The sequence below is a fragment of the Panthera tigris genome, chromosome E1, assembly GCF_018350195.1.
Source record: "Panthera tigris isolate Pti1 chromosome E1, P.tigris_Pti1_mat1.1, whole genome shotgun sequence".
Classification (NCBI taxonomy): Eukaryota; Metazoa; Chordata; class Mammalia; order Carnivora; family Felidae; genus Panthera; species Panthera tigris.
In genome coordinates, this window is record NC_056673.1 from 24,383,824 (window position 1) to 24,406,407 (window position 22,584).

The 22,584-nt window shown below is 49.9% G+C and overlaps 2 protein-coding genes across 12 annotated transcripts in view; one reads left to right on the top strand and one right to left on the bottom strand.

The window, feature by feature from the left end:
- Window positions 1-16,119, top strand: part of MYO19 (myosin XIX) — a 31,335-nt gene extending 15,216 nt beyond the window's left edge. For 2 of the 4 annotated variants that reach the window (XM_042966851.1, XM_042966852.1), the window contains 17 exons: window positions 220-316; window positions 457-533; window positions 2,220-2,310; window positions 2,729-2,900; window positions 4,656-4,729; window positions 5,397-5,518; window positions 5,687-5,800; window positions 6,062-6,238; window positions 6,554-6,706; window positions 7,752-7,859; window positions 8,688-8,758; window positions 10,546-10,649; window positions 12,280-12,446; window positions 12,575-12,704; window positions 14,217-14,302; window positions 14,760-15,062; window positions 15,991-16,119. In XM_042966851.1, the coding sequence (XP_042822785.1) occupies window positions 220-316; window positions 457-533; window positions 2,220-2,310; window positions 2,729-2,900; window positions 4,656-4,729; window positions 5,397-5,518; window positions 5,687-5,800; window positions 6,062-6,238; window positions 6,554-6,706; window positions 7,752-7,859; window positions 8,688-8,758; window positions 10,546-10,649; window positions 12,280-12,446; window positions 12,575-12,704; window positions 14,217-14,302; window positions 14,760-15,062; window positions 15,991-16,119 (2,175 nt within the window). Of the gene's footprint in view, window positions 1-219; window positions 317-456; window positions 534-2,219; window positions 2,368-2,728; window positions 2,901-4,655; window positions 4,730-5,396; window positions 5,519-5,686; window positions 5,801-6,061; window positions 6,239-6,553; window positions 6,707-7,751; window positions 7,860-8,687; window positions 8,759-10,545; window positions 10,650-12,279; window positions 12,447-12,574; window positions 12,705-14,216; window positions 14,303-14,759; window positions 15,063-15,990 lie in introns of those variants that run through there. The other 2 variants (XM_042966855.1, XM_042966853.1) reach the window with 2 other exon arrangements.
- Window positions 1-22,178, bottom strand: part of PIGW (phosphatidylinositol glycan anchor biosynthesis class W) — a 40,887-nt gene extending 18,709 nt beyond the window's left edge. The window contains exons 1-7 of one of the 8 annotated variants that reach the window (XM_042966867.1): window positions 22,053-22,178; window positions 19,862-19,988; window positions 18,863-18,941; window positions 17,352-17,414; window positions 16,426-16,483; window positions 15,551-15,585; window positions 8,531-9,017 (exon numbers count right to left, since the gene is read on the bottom strand). The gene's annotated coding sequence lies outside the window, so the exon portion shown is untranslated. Of the gene's footprint in view, window positions 1-4,643; window positions 4,959-8,530; window positions 9,018-13,442; window positions 14,427-15,550; window positions 16,484-17,351; window positions 17,415-18,862; window positions 18,942-19,861; window positions 19,989-22,052 lie in introns of those variants that run through there. The other 7 variants (XM_042966866.1, XR_006211276.1, XR_006211275.1 and 4 more) reach the window with 7 other exon arrangements.
- Between the last annotated feature and the right edge of the window lie 406 nt (window positions 22,179-22,584).

A 22,584-nucleotide genomic window follows, 5' to 3' on the forward strand; every position in this document is an offset into this window, starting at 1 on the left:
GCTTTCCTCATCAGACCACAGGCCTCAGCAGGCTTTTTTGCATCAGAGATATTTAGAATATTTACTGCGGCTTTTGCCCCTAGGCCTGCCCTGGGCTCTGTGCCCTGACATCTCAACCTTGTAATGTCGAAGCATTTCTCCTCATCACAACCCCAGGCTTATGCAGGCCTGGTCTTCCTCACACCCCCACCTCAGCCACCCTCCCACTCCTCCCCACAGATCTGTAAAGGAGCCAGCATGGATGAGAGGCTCCAGTGGCACCTCCCCGAGGGAGCATCCTTCTCTTGGCTACCTAACCCAGAGAGGACCTTGGAAGGTAGGGGGAGTCTTGCCTAGCACCCTGGGCTAGCGCATCAGTACCACTCACATTCTGCATAGGGCCTGCCTTCTTCACTCCTTGAAGCCCCTGTTGACCTCGGGTGCTGACACTGGGCTGTGATTTGGATTCTTTTTCAGAGGATTGTTTCCAGGTGACCAGAGAGGCCATGCTTCATTTGGGCATTGACATCCCCACTCAGAACAACATCTTTCAGGTGAGAAGAAAAGGCATACCTCTTACGTTTGGTAGATGTGATGAATGGGCAGCCCCTTTCATAGGCCCCTTCTCTGAACTCTGAGGATCTAGGACTTTAGGCCCCACTGTATACTTTCTAAGGAGTCAACTATCCTCTGTGCACCTGAGCCTGGACAGGGAGTCAGGGTGGACAGAGCATAGAGGACAGTGATCAAGTGCACAGTACTGTATTATAAAATCTAGCACAGTGGCCCGGGGGACAGGATGAGGTGCCTGGGTCAGTTATCACTGCAGTGATCAAAATAGAGAAGTGATGCCACCACATGTTCATCCAGTGTATTCAGATTTTAAAATCATGCTCATACCTCTTAGTTATTTGGTTTTTTTAACAGTCCTGTGTATATGGAGATTTTTCCCATTTTGTGCTTGAGAAAACTAGAGAGGTAAAGTAACCTCCCCAAGGTCAGACATCACCATAGGGCAGTTTGTACCAGGTGTAGTAATTCTAACTTCTGCTTTCTTTCCTTCCTCTTGGATGGAGTGCTGACCCATGTGACCTGGGCGCCTCTCATCCCACTAGTGGCCTCTCTTCTCCCTTCTGTCTTTGCTAACTGGGCTCACTACTTCCCTCTGCCATCACCTCCTCACCCACCAGAACAACAGGAGGGGGATACATAGGATAGGCTGGCAGCAGATATGGAGAAACCCCTGCAGGGAGATGGCAGTACAGTGGAAAGTGACCTCTACCTCTGGATTGGGGCTGCTCAGGCAGGAAGGGGATCATGGCCAGTATGGGTACCATCAGGTTTGGCCACAGGGACAGCACATGGGAACAAGCCCAGGACAAGTGGACAACACCAGGGGTCTGGACAGGAGTGTTGGCTTGACAGTATCATGACCCTCTACCCATTGGGCACAGCAGTCTTCTTCCAAGGTAGATTGTGGCCTGAAAGCTGGTATCATGTGGAGATACCCTGCCTGGGACCAGACAGGGATGGTAGGAGAGGCTCTGCTCTCCCCATAAGGGTCTAAGGGTTCCCCAGCTGCTGGACATATGAGTCTCCTCTCTATAGCCCCTGGAGACTCATTCTTATGGATCAGTGAGTGTACAGGCAAGGGAACACCCACTCTTAGGAGACCAAGATCACAGATCCTATCCTGGACTGTGCTGTCAGCTGCCTAGCAGTGCTGAGAAAGGACCAAAGGGAACCAGGGCCAAACCCCCACCAGCCACACAGAAAGAGCCTGGTCCACAAGTAACAGGAGTGGTGTTCTCACAGTTTGCTCCTGGAGGAGGGGAGGCACAAGGACAGACAGTGGGTGACCTAGGAGCCCACTGGCTGCCCTGGGAGACATCTGAAGTCAGACTACATGGATTCTCATCCTGCCTTTCTCTTTTACCACGTCTGTTGCCTATAGGCTTGTGATTTAAAGATTTTATTTTTTTAAGTAATCTCTACACTCACCGTGGGGCTTGAATTTACAACCCCAAGATTAAGAGGCACATGCTCCACTGAGCCAGCCAGAAATCCCTATAGGTTTGTAATTTAACATTTCCCTGTGTCATTTCTGTCATGGGCATCAATTGGGAGTTTCTGTTACTATTTTGTTCTCATGATTATATTCATCAGGAGAGGGGCCTCTCCCAGGCTAGGCTTCAGCCCTTGAGAAGGTGCTCCTGTCATGTCCTCTCCTGTCTGCTCAGGTCCTGGCTGGACTGCTGCACCTCGGAAACATCTGGTTTGCTGACTCTAAGGATGAAGCCCAGTCCTGCCAGCTGATGGACGATGCCAAGTGTGAGAACAAGGATGGGGGTCTGTGTATCAGCTTTGGTCACACACCCAGGGAGCAGGGTATGCCCTGTCTGGAAAAGGGCCAACACTGGTGGGACCTGGTGGGAGGCCAGAGGGTGAAATTTGGAATGTGAGGATGCCCTTGATGAAAACACGGATGTTACTACTTACCCCATCTCTGGTGAGGCAAACAGCATCATCTCTGTTTTACAGGTGAGAAAACAAGAGAGGGTTTATAAAGTGATTTGCCCCACATATGGCAGTGTGGACCAGGACATATAAGTCCGGGGTTCAAGTCCAGTCTCTGCTTTGGGCAAGTCTCCTCATGCACCAGAACCTAGGTTTATTCTGTCCAGTTGGGTGACTTCACAGTGTCTTGTAAAGAGGGCTTTTTGGATGGAGGGTGATTTGTCCCTCTCAGGCTCTATCAGGACATCAGCCTCACTGCTGCAGCTTCCAGAAGACCCACTGCTGGAGACACTGCAGATTAGAACCATCAGGGCAGGCAGGCAGCAGCAGGTATTCCAGAAGCCCTGCTCCCGAGCCGAGTGTGACACTCGCAGAGACTGTCTGGCCAAACTAGTCTACGCACGGTAAGCACTCTGGGCCCTGCCCTCCTTCCAAGTTCTCCCCCTCTCTGGAGTTGGATCAGACACCATCATGCAATAGGCCCAGGCCCATGGTGAGGGCTTCCAGATAAAGCATATGAATGGACAGCAGGGAATGAATGGCTTCTGGGTTTTCCCCGGGCTGGGCCTTTGACCTTAATTCCAGAGTACTCTGCATGGGGAAGTTGCCACATTCTGGGCTAGATTCAGCTCATTAATAAAGTATAGGAGCCTGCCCTGCCCTTGGCCATGGGTGAGGAAAGCCTGCTTAGGTCTTCACTGGCACATCAGGCCTCCAAGCTGATCCGGAGTTCTCAGAGTTCCAGGTTTAGACCTATGGGTGAATAGGGTCCTCAATCTCCACGTGACCTTATACTTCATCTCTTCATGTTATCTGGGGAAATTGATAGATGGTAGGGCCAGAAGTGTGGCCCACAGTCTCAGACAACACAGTGTGCAGCAAATGGGAGTCCACAACAGGGTGAAGGTGGGGGTCCTGGCCTTTTCCTGGTGGGTTATTTGAGCAGCTCCACATTCTGGCCATGTGGTTAAGGGTGGTTTCTCACCCTGGGTTCTAAGTAAGGGAGCCTTGGGTACCAAGTAAGGAGTCAGGGGACCCAGAATCCTCCAGAACCATGGGTCAGAACACGTGTGTGTGTGTGTGTGTGTGTGTGTGTGTGTGTGTGTGTGTGTGCGCGCGTGTGCATGTGTGTGTGCTCATGGGAACCTGGGCACCTGGGGAGAGGGTCCCCCCCCCCCCGTTCATGAACTTCTTTAAGAGTCAAGAGCTTGAGAAGCATTACTGAGGGAAGAAGATCTGCTGAGTTGAACATTGCCTAGGGCAGCTTGGCTCAGACGGATCCCAATTCAGGAAGAGACTCTTTTCCCATTGCCTTGAAGCTAATTTCATGCCAAAGACTTTTAAAGCTTGTGTCAAGTCACTGTAAAATCGGTAAAATAAAATATGATGATCATAGATCGTGTGAACCTCTAACCGTAGAGCACTTCATACATAATCAACATCAGATCATTGTAACACTAGGTCACTTGTTTTCAGTGCCTCAGACAGGTACTTGGAGCCCCTGGTACAAAAGCAGAAACCCTTAACTGACTGAATTGCAATAAACTGCAGAGCAGTCACTTTAAGAAAAATCGTAAGAAAGAAATTCCTTAATAGTATTGTACATGTCACCAGCATAGTAACTGCCTTACTGTCTCAGGGTGGGGTGCTCCAGAGTGCAGAGTACCCCTTGGCCTCAGGTGACTCGGGGCCTGCTTATGCAGGACTAAGGGATGTGGCAGGGTCTTGAGCTCTAGGTGCCACAGGTCCAGTTTTCAGGGGTGTCCAGTGAACTCAGTTCTTTGCAAACTCCGCCTAGGCCTTCCCGTTCACCCCTTCCCTTCCAGTTAAGACACTAGCTGGGTGTCTGGCCAAGTGACTGATGGAGTCCCATTCCCTGTCTAGCCCCAGAGTCTACCAGCCGTGTGTTCAGTCTTGTTGGGAGGACAGGCCGGGTTTGTGCATCCTAGGAACATGCATGACCACAAGCCTGCATTCGTAGTGGGGCAAAATGGGATGGGCAGCAAATGGGAGGAAAGGGTTTGATCCTTTGGCCTGTCTGGCTGGGAATACAGGCCCTTCAGAATGTGGCACCCTGGCTGGAGGAGCAGTTTTGCTATCCCTCAGGCTTACCTGACCTCTCACCAGAGTCCTCTCTCCCTCCACCCCCACCCCAACAGGCTGTTTGACTGGCTGGTATCCGTGATCAATAGCAGCATCTGTGCAGACCCTGACTCCTGGACCACTTTCATAGGTAGCAGGGGCTCACCCTTTCAGGAGCACTCCTTCGAAAAAACAGTCCAGTCCAGTGTGCAACTCCAGGCAGCTCTTTTCCCTTCTCTGCACCCCCATCTCCTCATTGTCCACCAGTGTCTGGGCAAGGGTGTCTCTGTGTTCTCAGTGCCCACATCTGAGCCATCTGTAGCTCTCCAGGCAGACTCAGATGGTGTTTTGTCTGTGAGGGCCCCTCCTCTCCCCTAGAACTGTGAGGGGATAGGCACAATGGCTAGATTAGAAGGGATTTGGGGGACATGGTAACATGGTTGGAACTGGGGTGGGGTAGTAGTCAGGTGGAGGAGGAAGTAAAGCTCAATGATGTGAGGTTTGCTCAAGAGACAGTGGAATTCTAGATACCAACAGGGCTGGTGAGATCAAAGCCCTCTAAATTAGATTGGACACGAAATGTTCCCTAGGCTGCCCCTCACACCTTATTCAGCCTTTCTTCCTGCTTTGAATTCTGAGGGGCCATGAAGTAGAGATGCGACCCACCCCAGGGCATTGTGTTTACTGTGCCCACTGCTGGGTGTCCTGCTCATTCAACCTCTCCAGGGTACCAAGTATGAGGTTTCACCCTGGACTCCTGTAGTACCCCTGCCCCTGCTCCCTGCAGTGGCCCCATGGGTTCTGCCCCATCCTCTCAGGCCTGCTGGATGTATATGGATTTGAGTCATTTCCCAGTAACAGTCTGGAACAGTTGTGCATCAACTATGCCAATGAGAAGCTACAACAGCACTTTGTGGCTCACTACCTGAGGGCTCAGCAGGTGAGAAGTGGAGTGCTCCTTCCAGGGTCTGACCCAGAGCCTTTAGTTCCTTATTTGATGCTGTTCTGGAATATCCTGTGGTACTGAGGCCAGCCATGGATGACCTATCTGGGCCTCAGATCACAGATGCTTTCTCCTGCCACCCAACTGCCACCTTTGGTCCCCTAGGAGGAATATGCAGTTGAGGGCCTGGACTGGTCCTTTGTCAACTACCAGGACAACCAGGCCTGTTTGGATCTCATTGAGGGAAGCCCCATCAGTATCTGCTCCCTCATAAATGAGGTAGGGTCAACTAGTATGCTAAGCACCAGAGTTGGTCTCTGGGCTTTTCTGGGGCCTCAGAGACCATACTAGGCCCTCTCTGTGTCTCTCTCTCTTCCCATCTGCCAAATGGGTTTGCTAATCCCTATGTTCCTTCCCTCTCAGGGTCACTATGATGCCTATGTGACAGCTATGCTGCTGGTGGGGGGCGGGGGGGATCCATGATGGTTGTGGCGAGCCTGTCTCATATTTGTGGCTGAGTGTCCATTGCATCCCATGCAGGAATGCCGCCTTAATCGGCCAAGCAGTGCAGCCCAGCTCCAGACACGCATCGAGAGTGCCCTGGCAGGCAGTCCCTGCCTGGGCCACAACAAGCTCAGCCAGGAGCCCAGCTTCATCGTGGTGCATTATGCAGGGCCTGTGCAGTACCACACGGCAGGTCTGGTGGAGAAGAACAAGGTGGGGGCTGGGCCACGGCCTGTGGGGGCCTGCGTGAAATGAGGTGTTGAGTCATTGCTGCATATACATGGAAGATTCTTGTCTTGCATTCTCTCTCTCCTGAATATCCTCCCAGAATCCAAGTCACCTCTTTGGCCTACCTGCCTGACATCTCTGCTAATCAGGCATAAGCTGCCCAGAAATGACCCATGTCACAGTGGGTCTCCCGTAGAATCCCTTCTTCTGGGGCTTGGGTGAGCAGGGCTGGCAAACCTGGGGACAACCCTGGTAGCACTCCACCTGCCCTTACCTGCTGTCCTTGTCCTTTCCTAATAGGACCCTGTCCCCCCTGAGCTGACCAGGCTCCTACAGCAATCCCAGGACCCCTTACTCAAGGTGCTATTTCCTATGGACCCTGAAGAGAAGTCCCAGGAAGAGCCCTCTGGCCAGAGCAGAGCCCCTGTTTTGACTGTGGTGTCCAAGTTCAAGGTGGGTCCTGGGGGTGCTGATGGAATGTGCTTGATTCATTCATCAATCTCAAATATTTACCAAGCACCTCCCAGGATTGGTGGTTTGCTGGGGAACATTGACAAGTGAGTAGACATGGTCCCAGTCTGCACGGAGTTGGTAGCCTCATGAGGAAGACCAAAACAGAAAACCAACAAATAGACATAACTGACATGACAGGAAGCCTAGGGGCTTATGGGTGGCACAGTGGGCCTCTCACCCACGGCCGATAGGGTGGTCATGGAGGAACAATAGTTACATGAACCTCTGTGTCCCAGTCCATTCCTAGTTCTCCAGCTTCCTGCTCAAGCCCTGTCCTTGGCTTACAGATTTGTCAACCTCCTCCAGCACCTTATGCTTTCTGCCCTCAACCCTTGACATTCTGCTCCACCTTCCTGGGATGCCCCTCCCTTGCCTGTACCACTCCCCGCCCCATCCCCAGCCCCATCCCAGACTCCCACCCTCCACACCTGCTGTCTTAGTTGATTCCTTCTAGTCCTTCAAATTTCAGCCTAATCATTACCTCCTAGTGGAACCACTTGGTGGAGCCCAGGTTTGGTTAGCTCTTTCCTGCCTAGCCTCAGACACGCTACTGAGGGGGTGCACAACACACATTCGTGTGACCCCATCAGACCCTGGGTTCTGCGCAGCAGACTGACTATGTCTGGGCTTAATGAGAACAATTGTTGCCTGAATGAATGGCTTCTGAGATTGTTCTCTTCCAGGAAGATTGTTTGGTGAGTGGGGGTTGGGGGGGGGGGGGAGGTGTGGGGAGTGGAGACCAACCAGGTACAGATCACAGGTCAGGAAGGTCCCTAGAAGTGGAGGTGAGGGGCATTGGGAGCTCAGGCAAGGAGGGTGCATGGACTCAGTGAGCACCTCCCATAATCATCCCAGGGCCTGGGAGGATATCTGTCTCAGGGCTGTGAAGACCGCCAGGGGGTGTTTGATGCAGTCACTAACCAGGGCCCCACTGATGCCCACAGGGAGCCTCAATCTGTCTGGCTCCTCATTCTCCCCACTGCAGGCCTCCCTGGAGCAGCTTCTGCAGGTTCTGCATAGCACCACGCCCCACTACATTCGCTGCATCAAGCCCAACAGCCAGGGCCAGGCACACACCTTTCTCCAGGAGGAGGTAATTCCCTGGGCCAGAGCTGCTTTGTAGGGAGCCCTATCTGGCCAAGGCCCTGAAGGGACGAAAGGCAGAACTTCGGCTCCAAGTGGAGTGACCAGAGCGAGTCTCTTGGGTTGAGTTTGACACTATGGCATCTTGCGCCCCTGCTTTGGCAGGACAGTCATGTATGTTCTTGTGGTCTGTGCATGGCACAGTGAGCTAGCCAGGAAGCCTCCACTGCATCTTACATTCTGCTCACCAGTCCATGTGCCCTGATGAGACTGAAGCTGCCCGGAGGATTGGGTGATTAGCTGAAGGGTCTGAATCATCTTGCAGTCTGTGCACAGTGTGGCCACTTCTGACCAGAGGTAGAGTTTTTTTCTAATTTGCACAAAAGTTGATGGCCAGCAGCTGCCCTTTGTTCAGGGTACTGGGCTCTGATGGGGATGAGGCATGAGTGCTGCATGCTGGAGTGTGTCCCACAGTCAACTGGCCTTAGGGTTTACGGCCAGGATTTCTCCACTAAGGTCCCAATGAATCTTTACAATTTAACCTCTCCTGCTCCTCAGCTTTGATTTACCCCACTGCCCACAAAATATAAAAATAAATAAACAAATTGGGTTAGGCTGCATCATAAGGCAGAGTCTCTGCACGGCTGGGAGTGGTGAGACAGAAGTAGGACCAGCACTTACCTCCACGGTATCAGAAGCAGGAGAGTATACCCTCATCAGTCAATCATCAAGACAGCCTGCAGGTTCACATGGACCAGAGCCTCAGAGGGCAGGAGTGGTATTTCTGGTCTGCTGGTCCCACACCACAGGTGCCCACCCTGTCTCCTCACCAATGCAGGTCCTCAGTCAGCTGGAGGCCTGTGGCCTTGTGGAGACCATTCACATCAGTGCCGCTGGCTTCCCCATCCGGTAAGTGGGCCAGGCCCCACAGTGGGCAGGGCCAGTGTTGGGGTGGAGCTTGGGACTCTGGCGTGACAAGACCTGCCCAGCCCAGAGCAGGATGTGGAGGTGAAGAGAAAGAGGCAGGTCTGCAGAAGTCAGCCTGGAACTCAAGAGATTTCACTTGTTCATTTATCCATTCCCTTTCTGTGTACTGTTTTGCACCAGGCACTGTTGCTAGCATCAGTGAATAAGGAAGGTGAGCCTCTGCCTCTTGGGGCTTACATTCCTGTGGAGTCAAGAACAAGAAGTATTAAGTTGATCAGTGCTAGGAAAGAGACAAAGTGCTGCTAGGTAGACTAATGGGGAAGAGGATCTTTGGGCTGGTTGGGGATGGGCCCCTCTAAGCAGCTCAGACCTCTGGAGAGGGAAGGGGCCAACCTGGGAAGATTTGGGGGAGGAAACAGCAAGCACAAAGCTCCAGCTTAGGAACCGAGATGCTAAAGTGCCTGCACATAGAGAAATGGGGGGAGAGGGGCCTCAGAAGTCCCATGAGGACTTGGCAGTTTTTCCAGAGGGCTGGGAAGCTGCTGGACATTGTGAGGAGAGAGTGCTGTGCTCTCATTCATGTTCTGTGGCTACCGTGTGGACGTTGGACACAGGGTCAGAAGAGAAGGGAGAAGATGCGTGAGGAGGCTGTTGCGCAGGTGTATAGGCAAGATGGTGGCCACAAGAGGGTGGCAACCATGAAAAATGGAGAGACATGGGTTAAATTGGACTGTGGTTTGTGATAGAATCAGGACTGTGGGGTGATTGATCATGGGATGTGGGCAGGGGAGCAGTCAGCTTCCAGGTTGCACACATAACTCCCAGGCTTCTATCTGAGGCAAGTGGATGAATCAGGAAATCCTGTCCCTGAGATAGGATGTCTGGGGAAGGCACAGGCTGGAGGTGGGATAGGAGGGGAGTCAGGAATGTGGCCTTGTCAGGTTTGCAGTGGTTATAAGACAGGCTTGGGGCCCAGAGCTTTGGGAACTGGAGGGTACATGAAGATCTGTCCTTGGTGGGTTATAACACCATGAGCAAGGAGGAAATCACAGTGGGGAGAGAAGAGGGGTCTGAAGCCATTCACTGAGCAACATTCACATTTAGAGAGTGGGTAGGTAGATGACGAGAAACCAGCACCAGCAACTTGGGAGTTGTGGGTGAAGGAGGAAGCCAAGCTCACAGGGGTCCTGGGGGCTGAGAGAGCTGTATGGGGACAGGGGTCAGCCAGGCACCTGCCAGAGGCCAGTTGCTGGAGCCAGTGGCATGGTGTTTGCTGATGGCTGCAACAAGAGCCACACTGGAACAGTGTTGGGGACAGAAGCCAGACTCGGGAGGAGGAGGTATAAATACGTACAGGGTGTCATCGGCTGTTTAAGTGTTGAGGTGAAGGGGAGCAGAAAAATCAGGAGGAAGCAGGGGATGCTGTGGAGTCAGAGAAGCAACAGATGTGGCTGACTGTATGAGTGATCCAGTTGGGGAGGAGCCAGCAAGCCCCTTTTGAAGGAGGCAGGCCAAAAATCCCCTACTAAAAGAGTGAGAAGCTTTGTTTAGGTAGACCAAGGCTGTAGAAGAGCAGGTCCAGTTTAAAATGGTCTCCACTGTGTAGTCTCTCCACAACCACAACCTCATCCATTCAGTGGGCACAGTCATGGTAGCACCTCGCTCGGTTGTTGAGTAGATTAAATAGAGTAACTCCCGTTAGCCCCAAGTGCTGTCCCAGGCTCACAGCTGTCACTTCATTGTTTTCTTCTGCCTGCTCTGGCTTCTAGAATCCCTCACCAGAACTTCGTGGAACGATATGAATTACTGAGAAGGCTCTGTACTCGCACATCCGCTGGATCCCATAGCCCATCTCCTGATGAAGGACATTCAGGTGAGTGGGGCCCATTTGCTAGTCATTTGTTCAAGCACAGTTTACTGAGCACCTGTCCTGGGCCATCTCAGGGCTAGGGGGTTGGACATTCAGAGAGGAGTAAAACACAGCCCTGTCCTCGAGGTTCTTGGTTCACTGGGGGAAACAGACTAAAAGAAGACAGACAGTGGAGAATGATGATAGAGCTAGGAACAGAATGCTGTGGGTAGTGCTGGGGAGGTATGAATCAGGCAAGGCTTCCTGGAGGAAGTGGTGTTTGAAGACCAGTGGTATTAGCCAAGTGAAGGGCATTCCACGGGACAGGTAATTGAACAGAGGCCTGCAGGCAGGAGACAACACTGTGTGTGTAGACCTTGTAAAGGCAGAGAACAGTTGGAGGTGAGACTGGGGTAACAGGCAGGCCATGTCACAGGAGCAGAGCTCTATTCTCTGGGCAGATGAGGACATCTCAGAGGAGGAAGGGAGTGATGTCAGCCATATGCTTTCTGGAGACCACTGTTAGGGGGCCCATGGCAGGCCTTGGGAGTGAGGTTGTTAGGTTGGCCAGAGTTGAGAGAAGGTAGAGATGTGGGCACTGTGGGCAACGTTGGGAAGAAACTGGTTAGACTATGCCTGGTTGGTGGGGGAGAGAGGCTTGGGGGTAGCTGCTGAGCTCTGCAGGACTGACTTTAGCTCCAGGTCCCTACAGTCATCCAGTAGAAATGTCTGCCAGGCACTCAGCAAGCCCTAATATCAAAGGAAAGGTCTGGCCCTTGGCCCCAGTTTGGGGGTTATCAGCATGTAGGGTAAGACCCTGGCATAGGTGGAGGAGGAAGAGGCCAAGGACAGAGTATAAGACCAATGCCCAGTAGGACCCTAGCCCAGCAGCATCTGCTTACACCCACACAGCCTTACCTTGGGGCTTGTCAGGCCTGGGACAGTCCTGATTTCCCTCCTCTCTTGGGCTTAGTTTTATCACTTTCCTTTCATTCTTTTTCTCCACCTCTTTCCTTCTCCTCTCATGATTTGCTCTACTGCTCTGTGTCTTGTGCCCAAAGCCCCATTCGCCCCTGGTTGATTTTGGGATTTCTCGTCTGCGGCGTCTTCTTTGGCAGCCTCTGTCTCCAGAGAGGCACTGGGCAGCAAAAGGTGGTCAGAGCCCTCAGGTAAATCCTCCCTCTGCAAGAGCCAGCTATGCACAATGTGACATGGGGACCTGCTGGGCCTCCCTGGGACTGGGAGGTGTTCTCCCTTTTCCCATACATGGCAGGGAGTTAAGGGGTGAGGGGCTTAGGGAGTGGTCCACCTGCCCTGCTTGGCCCTCGGCATATTTGGGGCCTTGGAACAGATGCTGGCTGGTTGGAGGTTGGAATCCAGGTACCAGCTGCCCTTTGCTAGCTTGCCTAGGGGACCCACAGAAATGGAGGCTGTGGGCCAGCCACAAGTGGGGTTTCCGGTATTCCTCAGAATAGCCAGGGGCCTGAAGAATAGAGGGGTCACCTCTGCCCCCAAAAAAGGTGGAAGTGGTTAGAGGCAGGAACAGCAGCAAAGAAGCCTATGGAGTATGGGGGAGACCAGAACCAGTTTCTTAAGTCCACAGAAGCGTGTAGATGACCAAGAGCTGATGAGACCTCTGTCTCCCATCCCATAGAATGGTCTCCACATACCAAGGGAGCCACACTGCAACCTCTTCTCCAGGACATCCTCCATACTCTTCCAGCTCTAACTCAGGCAGCAGCCACACCTGGTGACCCAGCCGAGGCCACACCAGTCCCAGTGCATTGTGGCAGGACCAAAGTGTTTATGACTGACTCCATGGTAAGCTGGTTTGTGATGAGGAGGGTAGTTCACTAGCTGCGTGCTCTGCTTAGCAGGACAGAGTGTGGGTTCACCTCAGGGCAGTGGGAAGAGAGGCTGCAGACTTCAGTGGATACCCCTCCTCTCAGTTGGAGCTTCTGGAATGTGGGCGTGCCCAGGTGCGAGAGCAGTGTGCCTGCTGCATCCAGGGAAGCTGGAGGCGACACCGGCACCGCAAGCAGGAGAGGCAGAGGCAGGCCGCCACGCTCATCCAGGCAGGTAGGAGGGGTGGGGCTCTTGGGCACACAGCCACGGTTCCAGGCCAGCAGACGGACCTGGATGCAGTCCCTGTCAGCTGCTGCAGACCTTGCACACTACAGGTTTCCTGTGAAATGCTGCTGCTTGAACCCCCATATACTAAAGCTGTGTCCCAGCGTCAAGACCTTGACAGCACAAGCCTGTGGTACCCTGGGACTTGAATCCTGATTCACCTCACCCAGAGTGTCTCTCCAGTTTAATGGAAGCCAGGTCACACCACAAATAAGGGTGGGGTGCTCTCTAGGCAGCAGAGGCTAAAAATTTGCCTTTAATTCCCCTTTCCCAGACCTAGAGAGCAGTTTATGTCGTCTTCCTTTGCCTATATGATAAATCATTACCTGCTGAGTGTAAGAAGGTAAAACTGACCTTCAGTTTTGATTCATTAAAGGAAGAGATATAGGAACCATGTTCACAGCAGTCTTATTTTGAAAATAAAAATACTAGAATAACAACCCAAATATCTGACAGCTGTTATTATGGACCGCTCTTATGATGCAGCTAAGAAATCTTTTTTTTTTTTTTTTAATGTTTTTTATTTTTGAGAGAGAGACAGAGCATGAGTGGGGGAGGGGCAGAGAGAGAGAGGGAAACACAGAATCTGAAGTAGGCTCCAGGCTCTGAGCTGTCAGCCCAGAGCCTGATGCGGAGCTTGAACTCATGAACCACGAGATCATAACCTGAACTGAAGTCAGATACTTAACAGACTGAGCCACCCAGGAGCCCCAGCTAAGAAGTCTTTTTGAATAATATTTTAAATTTAACCAAAACTACTTCTAGTATTTCGTTCAAACCAGGATGCCAAACCACACATCAAGGGCGATGCCACCTTCCTCAGGCATGTTTCTGTGTGTATAGGCATAAAACAATTGCATAAGGAAACATTATAGAACCGTCTGGGTTGGTGAAATAACAAGATTTAGATTTGTCTTTAAACTTTTTAGTTTTCTAGAACCCAAATATTAATATTTAATGGAATAGTCCTTTTTCTGAATATGATGGTACCATAAAGAACCAGAAAGTGCTGAAATTGCAAGAGAAGGAAACAAAAATTGCCAACCAGTCTGCCATCCAGTAGTCATTACCTTTACCAACATGTGGGTGCATGGTGGGGTCACCATTTGTGAATTCATAAAGCCAGCAAACAAATTCAACTGAAGACTCCCCAGATAAGAGATACTTCTTGTCCCCTGGGCATTGCCCCAGCCAAAGCCTGAGGCAGGTAAGCCTCCCAGCTGCCTTTCCAGGTAGGGTCTCTCCCAGTCTAAACAGTGTGAGGGGTGTTCTTCAGAGCCAGGTTTTCTTGAGGTATTCTCTTTATTAGCTCCTTACCCTACATAGTGGCACAAGGTAGCCATTCATTGAAAAAGTATCTATTCCAAACTTCTTCAGCAGATTGGGTGTTGCTGCAGAGCCAGGCTACTAACAGTTCTAAACATTTCATTTACTTCTTTGTTTCTGGGCAAAACACCTCAGCCATTCGTTCCTGGTTAGCTCGGAAGCACATCCAGAGAATGCACGCAGCTGCCACGGCCATCAAACGCACATGGCAGAAATGGAGGGTGAGTATCTGACTCCAGCAGTCAGGACGGGCAGTGGGTAGTCTGGTATCAGGTGGCCCCAGGGTGGAATGCTGACCCTGCCACTGCACACTGGTATGCTCTCTTGTATAAAATACCACCGACACTGCAGGGTGGTTTGGACACAGAAAGAGTGGCATAAGCAACTCTGGAAATATACTAAAAACCACGGAAGTATACACTTTAAAGGGGTGAATTTTGTGGCATATCAATTAGATCTTAAGGTTATTATTTTTAAAGTAGCACATGTAAGACCTAAGTACATCTGCCTTGGATGTAAAGTTCTGCCACATGGTGCCAGTCTAGTTGAAGGTATCTAGCTGTTCACCAGCCAGGTGCCCTTCAGTTACCTTGTTAAGCTGTTTTATTAAAGACAGTTTTGGTTTCCCTTAAGAGAGCTAATCAATTGAAAGCTATAAAGTGGCATTCTTTTTTTAAGATCAGAATGGCCTTCCTTGCTTCTAAAGAACTGGATGGTGTGCAAGAAAAACACGTGTCTCAAGTTCCCCTTCCCTTGGGCTCCCTCCTGCTGCCCCAGGCACAGACCAGCCTCTTGGAAGCAATAATCCGCCTCTGGCCCCTGGGCCTGGTCTTGGCCAATGCAGCTGTGGGTGTACGTGGCTTTCAGAGGAAGCTGGTGGTTTGGGCCTGCCTCCAGCTCCCCATGGGCAACCCCAGTAGCTACGCAGTCCAGACGGCACAAGAACAAGCTGGTGTCACATCCATCCGAGCACTGCCTCAGGTAAGCTGTGTGACAGGATGGTGGTCCTGCCCACCATGGCTCTGGGTCCCTTGTAGAAAGCAAGAGGCAAAGCCCATGAGTTCCCAGTGGGAACAGGACTAATGTTAGGACCAGAGCCATCCTGATGCTGCTCAGGAAACCAGAAGCCTGCGCGTCCCAGCTGGCTGCAGGCGGGTTGTTAACCATCATTACAACTAGGAATTTTCCAGAGCCCTTTCAACTTTTTAAAAACTGCCTCTGAGTGTTCTAGCATCTCCTCTGAATCTCTACTTAATTAGTCCCACTTTTTAAAAATTTGGGTTATGATGATAGCTTATTCCCTCAAATAGCACTGGGTTTAACACTTTCATCAAATTATCACTTGGTTTATCTCCTGTTCCAGCAGAGCCAATGACAAGCAGGTAAGTCTGTGGTCCAAGAGCTCTGTTTCTATAGTATGGGCAGCCAGAGTAAAAGTCAGCCAGCGTAGAACATGGGCTAATACTCACCTATTACATGGGGTCACAGCAAGGATTAAGTGACACTGACAAGGCAAACAGAAGGAAACAGTGAATTTCCATACCAGAGGAATTACTCTAGGGCATAATCTGGATGAAATCTCCCATGACAGCATGCAGGCCAGCCAGAGTATAAACAGAAGTGTAACTGCTCTTCCAGTTGTAAACAGTTTTACGAGTATGACAGTTAATAAATACTCCTTGTAGGGGAGAGCTCCCTTGTGCATCACACAGAATGGATGTGAAATTCTGTATTTTAATATAAAATTAAATATTTGGACTCTGGACTTTGCCACTGGTTTAGAATGAGAAAAGAACGTTAACTGAACGATACCAGTACTTGTCCATACCTGCATTTCTAGCATTTGCTCTAGGCACCCGTACAGCTGGCACTCCTAGGAACCAGAGGTAACCTGTATCTCTCTCCCTAGGGCTCGATCAAGTTCCACTGCAGGAAGTCTCCACTGCCTTATGCTGACATCTGCCCTGAACCTTCACTCCACAGTGTTACTGGCTTTAATCAGATTCTGCTGGAAAGACACAGCCTGGGCCACATGTGAGTTATTCTGACATCCTAGCCTCACTAGGCTGAGCAATCCTTCAGTGCCTTTGTGTCCAAAAGGCCTTTTCCTGCCAGCTGCCTTGCCAAAGACATTCGATCAACACTAAGCTGCCAGACTACTCCCACAGCAACATTAAGTACACGTGAACAAGTGACAGCTCCCGCCCGCAACCTAGAGCTGCCACAGCCACCAGTGGCATGGGGCTCCCATCTACATCTCAAGCCCTGACAGGTGTCATGGGTTGGTTGCCAAACCAGGACTAAGAAACCTCAGGGCCACAGAGAACTTCCCACATTTTACTACCTTCATAGATCCGACTCACTGGTGTGGTTCATCACTGCACCGGGGCACTTGCGATTCCCTGCAAACAGAACAGGCCATGTCAGCTTGAAGTTAACCCCAAAATTTCGACTGGGTTATTTGCATTTAGTTCCTTTAAAAAGAACAAAACCTTATTTAGTATGTTGGTTTATTTAATGTAATTTCAAGCATTTATGACCTACAGATGAACAATGCAATTTACCAGAAAATAACCGTATCTTGATTTTATTTAGCAACAGTGAGCAAGTTTTAACTCAAATGGGTATAAAACTTGACAAACAGTATCGTATGTGATGTCTAACCTGTACCCAAATTAAAACATTTAAAGACAACCACCTAAATGTCAAGTTCTCTCTCCATAAAGGGTTTGCCATGTTGAGTATCCACATCTTATCTGAAATCCACACCCATGGGACTTGAGATAAAGACTTGTGCAGCCTACCCTAGGTCAGTTGGCCTATACCCTGGAAGTCACACTCCTGCTCAGGGCCCCACACTAGCTGTTCTCCTGGGAGGAGGAGCGGGCAGGTTCTGAGAGCTATGCACATGATTGAGCAAGCAACACAATAATCTATCTTAAGAATCCTTATCCTGGGATGGTTCCACAATCCATAAACAGCAGTCAGCAAACTCCACAAACAAGGGCTCCTGCATGTAGACCCTCATGAGCTTTGCCTTGTACCCCTGATTGAGGCTGACCATCAACTGTCTAAGGTGTGGACTGAACAGGCTTCTTTTTTACATTTATTTTTGATAGAGACAGAGCACAAGTGGGGGAGGGGCAGAGAGAGAAGGAGATACAGAATCTGAAGCAGGCTCCAGGCTCTGAGGTGTCAGCACAGAGCCCGATGTGGGGCTTGAACTCACAAACTGTGAGATCATGACCTGAGTCGAAGTCGGACACTTACACTTAACCGACTGAACCACCCAGGCACCCCTAAACAGTAGGCTTCTTAATGCTGCAGACTCCCCTTAAAAATGAACAAGAAAGCCAATGTGAGTTCAGTGGAACAGATGGAGATAGTTAAAAGCTAAATGTATCTAATGTAATAAATATCAAGAACTGTATCCCCTTAACCTTTAAAACCAAGAACTGAACCAATGCTTCACTTAAATAAGGTGAGATCAGCCTATCAGACGATTTCCAAGTTAAACGCCATCACAGATTCTTGTTCATGACATCTCTGTAAATAGTTTAACTTTAGGCCATTTCAACTAGGAAAAAATAGCTTACTGGGATAAATACAGAAAACAATAGCATTAAGCTGTTGGCATGTTTTTGTTCTTCATAGGCCTGAAGGTTCTCACTGGGTAAGGACAGTTACACTACATACCCTGAATGTTGTTTAAGCAAGTGCTTGATCCTCACAAAGCAGGATCAGTAGCAATGAACGGACACTCATATCTGCGTGTTTTTGCAGTTTACACAACTTTTCATATCTACCCTCATATCTCCGCTTCACCCTCAGTATAACTAATCACTACCATGGGAGTGGGTGCCAAGCAGAGTCAGCCTACGATGAGAACAATGAAACTCCCATCTATCTTTAGGAATTACACTGGCCCACTAATCACATACACAACTGCTATAAGGGCTGACCGCACAGTCCTACACAAATGCTGGGCACTGTTAACACCCACATCCCTCTGAAAAACCAGATCCTGGGATTGCCCTGTCCACATTAATGGCTAGACTATATACGGAGCACTGGGGACATGGGAATAAATGCGGCCCTTGCCCTACAAATTAGTGTGGGAGAGAGAAATTACTATAAAATGAGTGGTACATTACAAGGCCCCATGGAAAGGTGAAAAAATGCTTACTTCTGAGAAAGACAAAAAGTGAAGTTTAGATAAGGAAGGGTAACCTGAACCAAGGCCTGAAGGAGGAGAATTTTGCTAACCCACAAAACCAGTAGGATTCCAGGGCAAGAGAATTGTAGGCAGGCTGGGAGGTGTTGAAGCCCTGAGTAAATATTCACAGAATCATGCAACTGAAGGGCTCTGCATGCCATACTCAAGTGCAGCTGACCCTGAACAACAGGCTTGAACTGCACAGGCCCACTTATACAGATTTTTTCCCATAAATACAGTGCTGTAAGTGTATTCTCTTCCTTATGATTTTCTTAACATTTCCTTTTCCTATTTATTGTAAGAAGACAGCATATAATACGTATACAAAATGTGTTAATCAACTATGTTATTGGTAAGGCTTCCAGTCAACACTAGGCTATTAGTAGTTAAATTCTGGGAGAGTCAAAAGTTATATAGATTTTCAACTGCATGATAGTTGGGGGGGGGGGCATGCAACCCCTGCACAGTTCAAGGATCAACTATTTATTAATAACAAAATCACATTCTACACATTGGATTAAATATATCAGTGGTTGACAAAGAAGTAAACACAGCACAGACTTACCTAAATTCTTTAAATTCTGCAAAGAAACTGTCCTCTTCCTCATCACTATTGAGAAAATCATCTATAGAGTCATCATCATCTAAGGAATACAGAACACAACTAATTAGGACTAGAAACAAAACCTAGATGCCAGATTTTAACAACTACTGCAGTAGATTAACAATGTGCACACAAGTGACAGGAGTAAGTAGGTGTAGACAAAACAAAAGTAATTTTTTCTGGAATTTATAACTGTACCAACATTCCTCTTTTTAGAAAGGGAATGAAAGTGAAAGCAAAGAATTGGTGACTTTAATAAATACATCCTAGTATTCACATATTGTTCTACATGTTTCTGTGTTCTTTAGGCCAGGAGCCTGATTTTCTAATTCCTATCACCCCAGCTCCCCTCACTATGGCTCCAGCCTGATCAGGGGCCAAAAAACTAGATGTTCTATAAAAACCTGCTAACATGAATGCCCTGTGCTTTCAGCATGGCCAGAAATTTCTGGCACTGCCTGAACCCAACAAAGAAGTTTCTCAAAGGGCAGAAACAGGCTATCCCCATGCTGTGAATATTCAGGCACCAGAAGGGACTGCTTTCAAAGACTGGCATGACACCCAGGAGATACTGAAGTCTGGATGGATGGATGAGATGACAGCCCACTCTCCCAATAAATCCCAAGGAGCCCCCAGCAGCAGGAAGGTGACCTATGCCAAAGGCAGCCGCCCATCTGAGCCTAGCTCCGGTGAACTGACAGCTCCAGCCAGGCCCGTGGAGGGAGAAATGAAGCCATGACTGGAGAAGGATCCTGCCAGCAGGGTCCACCCCTCATTCCCAAACTACAGCTACAGCATTTATCCCCTCTGCCCCCCTTGTTTCTTGTCCTTAACAATACCTTCAGGCTGCTCTATAATACATAACAGGTGCCCCACTCCTGGTGCTCCAGGCTAAGGAAGGTGCCATCATTCCTGACTCCCTGCCCCAACCCACATCTCTTTCCTTTCGGCTTCTTTTACCTGAAACCTTTTCCTAGGTTGGCTGGTTTGAAATCAACCAACCCACCTTTGTCTTCTGCAGGCTTTATAGTTTTTGCAGTAACAGCTGATCTTTTTTTCTCAATAAGAGTTTTAGAGTTGTACTGCTCTGAAAGAGACACAAATCAGATGCACGTCACTTGTACTTTAACGACAAGGCCACATCTCTCCACCAAGCCAGCAGCACCTAGGTGGGAAACTTATGTTCCAGGTAAGGGATGTGGGTAGGGATGAAGATGGATGGATGCAAAGGAAGTGAGGGTTCAAATCAAAGGGCAGTATCCAGAAAACAAGCAACCCTGAGCTTGGCAGAGGGTAGAGGAAATAGGCCTCATGCACCCGAGGGTCCATCCCCATTCTCCTTAACCTGCTGAACTTAACAGGGCTTTCACCAAGATCAAGTGGCACACTGACTTCAATTACCAAACTATTTTCTCAGCAGTTTCAGATACCAAATTTGCATGTGCCACGTGCCACTGGGATTACACAGATGGAAGTCATCAGGCCCACCTCAATGCGCTGAGTCTTAGGGATGGTGGCTAGAGAGATGGAGAAGAGTCTGATCTACATCACCTGAGAGGGCTGGGAGACAAAGAGGAGGCACTGCCAGGTGGAAAGAGCATTCCTGGCAGAGGGAAAGGTCTATGGCTGGACCAGACCCCTGAAAGAATAGGGTCAGGTGCAAGGACATGGTGATAAGCAACTGCCAGCTGTTTGAGAGGGCAGGCCTGGCAGGAGGCTGGGGCCCACACAAGTGGAGGAAGAACAAAAGACTGCCACACAGAAGATTGGCCTTTCTTCCCAAGACGAGTGTCTCTCCCTCATCAAGGGCACTGTGGTATTCAGGGCTGAAATGGTGTGAGTCTCACACACCACAGGGTGTTTATCTGAGTCAATACCAATTGCCAGAAGTGCCCCCAACCCTCATCAGCTACTGTGAAACAGAAACATTGTAACAGTGCATCTCCCTAGGGAGAGCAATACCCAAGTTAAGAACCACCAACTAATTTCCTTTGCTAGAGTGGCTGGAGTTTTCAAGGGAATGAATTACTCAAATGTGCACTTCAGGAAAAACCTTGGCAGCAGCAGGGCCACACAGTTAAAAGATCCAGATTACCCCAGATTGCCTTAGGGGTTCTTGGGCCACCCTGGGCTGCACAGCCAGAGCAAAGCCTACCCATCCCGGCTCCACAACCCTATTTCCAGCAAAGCAGTTCTACTTCTTTCCTGTCTATCTTGAACCAAAAAGTTTCCTTTGAAAATGCTCCAGGGACATTAGAGGTAAAAAACAAAAACGGGGAGGGAAGCAGCTTGAAAAGGACCACTGAGTCCGGGTCTGGAAGGGAGGACACTAGAGGCAAGAAACCAATGAGGAACTTTAACAAAAGAGTCAACCCAGCATAAGGTCGTTGGAAAGAGTCCCTGAGGGCTAAGAGACCCTGAATTGGAGTTAAAATGTAGACTAATCACTCTTTACCGTGAACAGATCTACCTCGTTTCTAACAAAACATTTTAAAGGAAAGAAAACGTTCTTGTTAACGTCAGCAAGCGCAGCTTCTGCGTCAGAATACTAAGATGAAGAAACTACCAGGGTCGACTCTGACAGCCAAACCAGTCCACTCACTGTTTAAAAAAAAAAAAAAAGGGGGGGGGGCGCCTGGGTGGCTCAGTCGGTTAGGCGGCCAACTTCAGCTCAGGTCACGATCTCGCGGTCCGTGAGTTCGAGCCCCGCGTCGGGCTCTGTGCTGACAGCTCAGAGCCTGGAGCCTGTTTCGGATTCTGTGTCTCCCTCTCTCTCTGACCCTCCCCCGTTCATGCTCTGTCTCTCTCTGTCTGAAAAATAAATAAATGTTTAAAAAAAAAAAAAGTCTATAAAACAAAAGGCAGAGCAGAAGTTTTCACTGTTCGAAACCCGAGGAAGCATTCACAGGTAGAGGTTCCCCCTGGGGCGAGGCAGGGCTTGACGGGGGTTGCCAGCACTCGGGAGTTCAGGTGGGGGGGCCAGGGCCTGACCTTTGTGCTTCCGGAAGCATCCCACGGAGCAGCTGCAACAACAGAGGCCACGACCTCGTCGGCCCGGAAAGCAGCGCGGACCCTCCCGCAGTCCCCGCCGGGTCCCCGAGCCGCCCCGCAGGCTCCACCCGGCCTCCTCCCCCATGACCCCCACTCTTACTAGGGCACACGGCAGGCGGGGCAGCGGTATTTGGGTTTCTCCCAGCAAATCATGCAGACGACAGCGCTACTATTCAGCGACTCCACGGTCGCTCCCCTGCCTCACTCTCACCCGCAAGCGCCAGTCTCTGACGGAGGGTACCACGTGCACGCCCTTTTTTTTTTCCTGTTTCCTTAACCCGGACCAATCGGCGAGCAGCACTTGCTGGCAGTCAAAAGCAATGGATCGATCCTGCTCATTGCTCCAGTCCTGATAAGTAGACAGTCGATACACTCGATGTGCATCCAATAGCTGCCTTGGCTTCCAGGATTAGGTCACAGTTGTCGTCGGAGAACTTGTTATGTAGCCTTGTCCCTGTCTCTAAGGTACTCTGTGGCTTGGAGCAAGTCACTGTCACTCTCCAGCTCTGTTGCCCCACATGTAAAAAGAATACGTGGGACTAAATGTCATTTACCTTCTGGCTTGGACTTTCTGAATCTTGCAAGGGCACTGGGTTCTCACCCCCACACCGGCCCCCCACATCTCGTTTGCT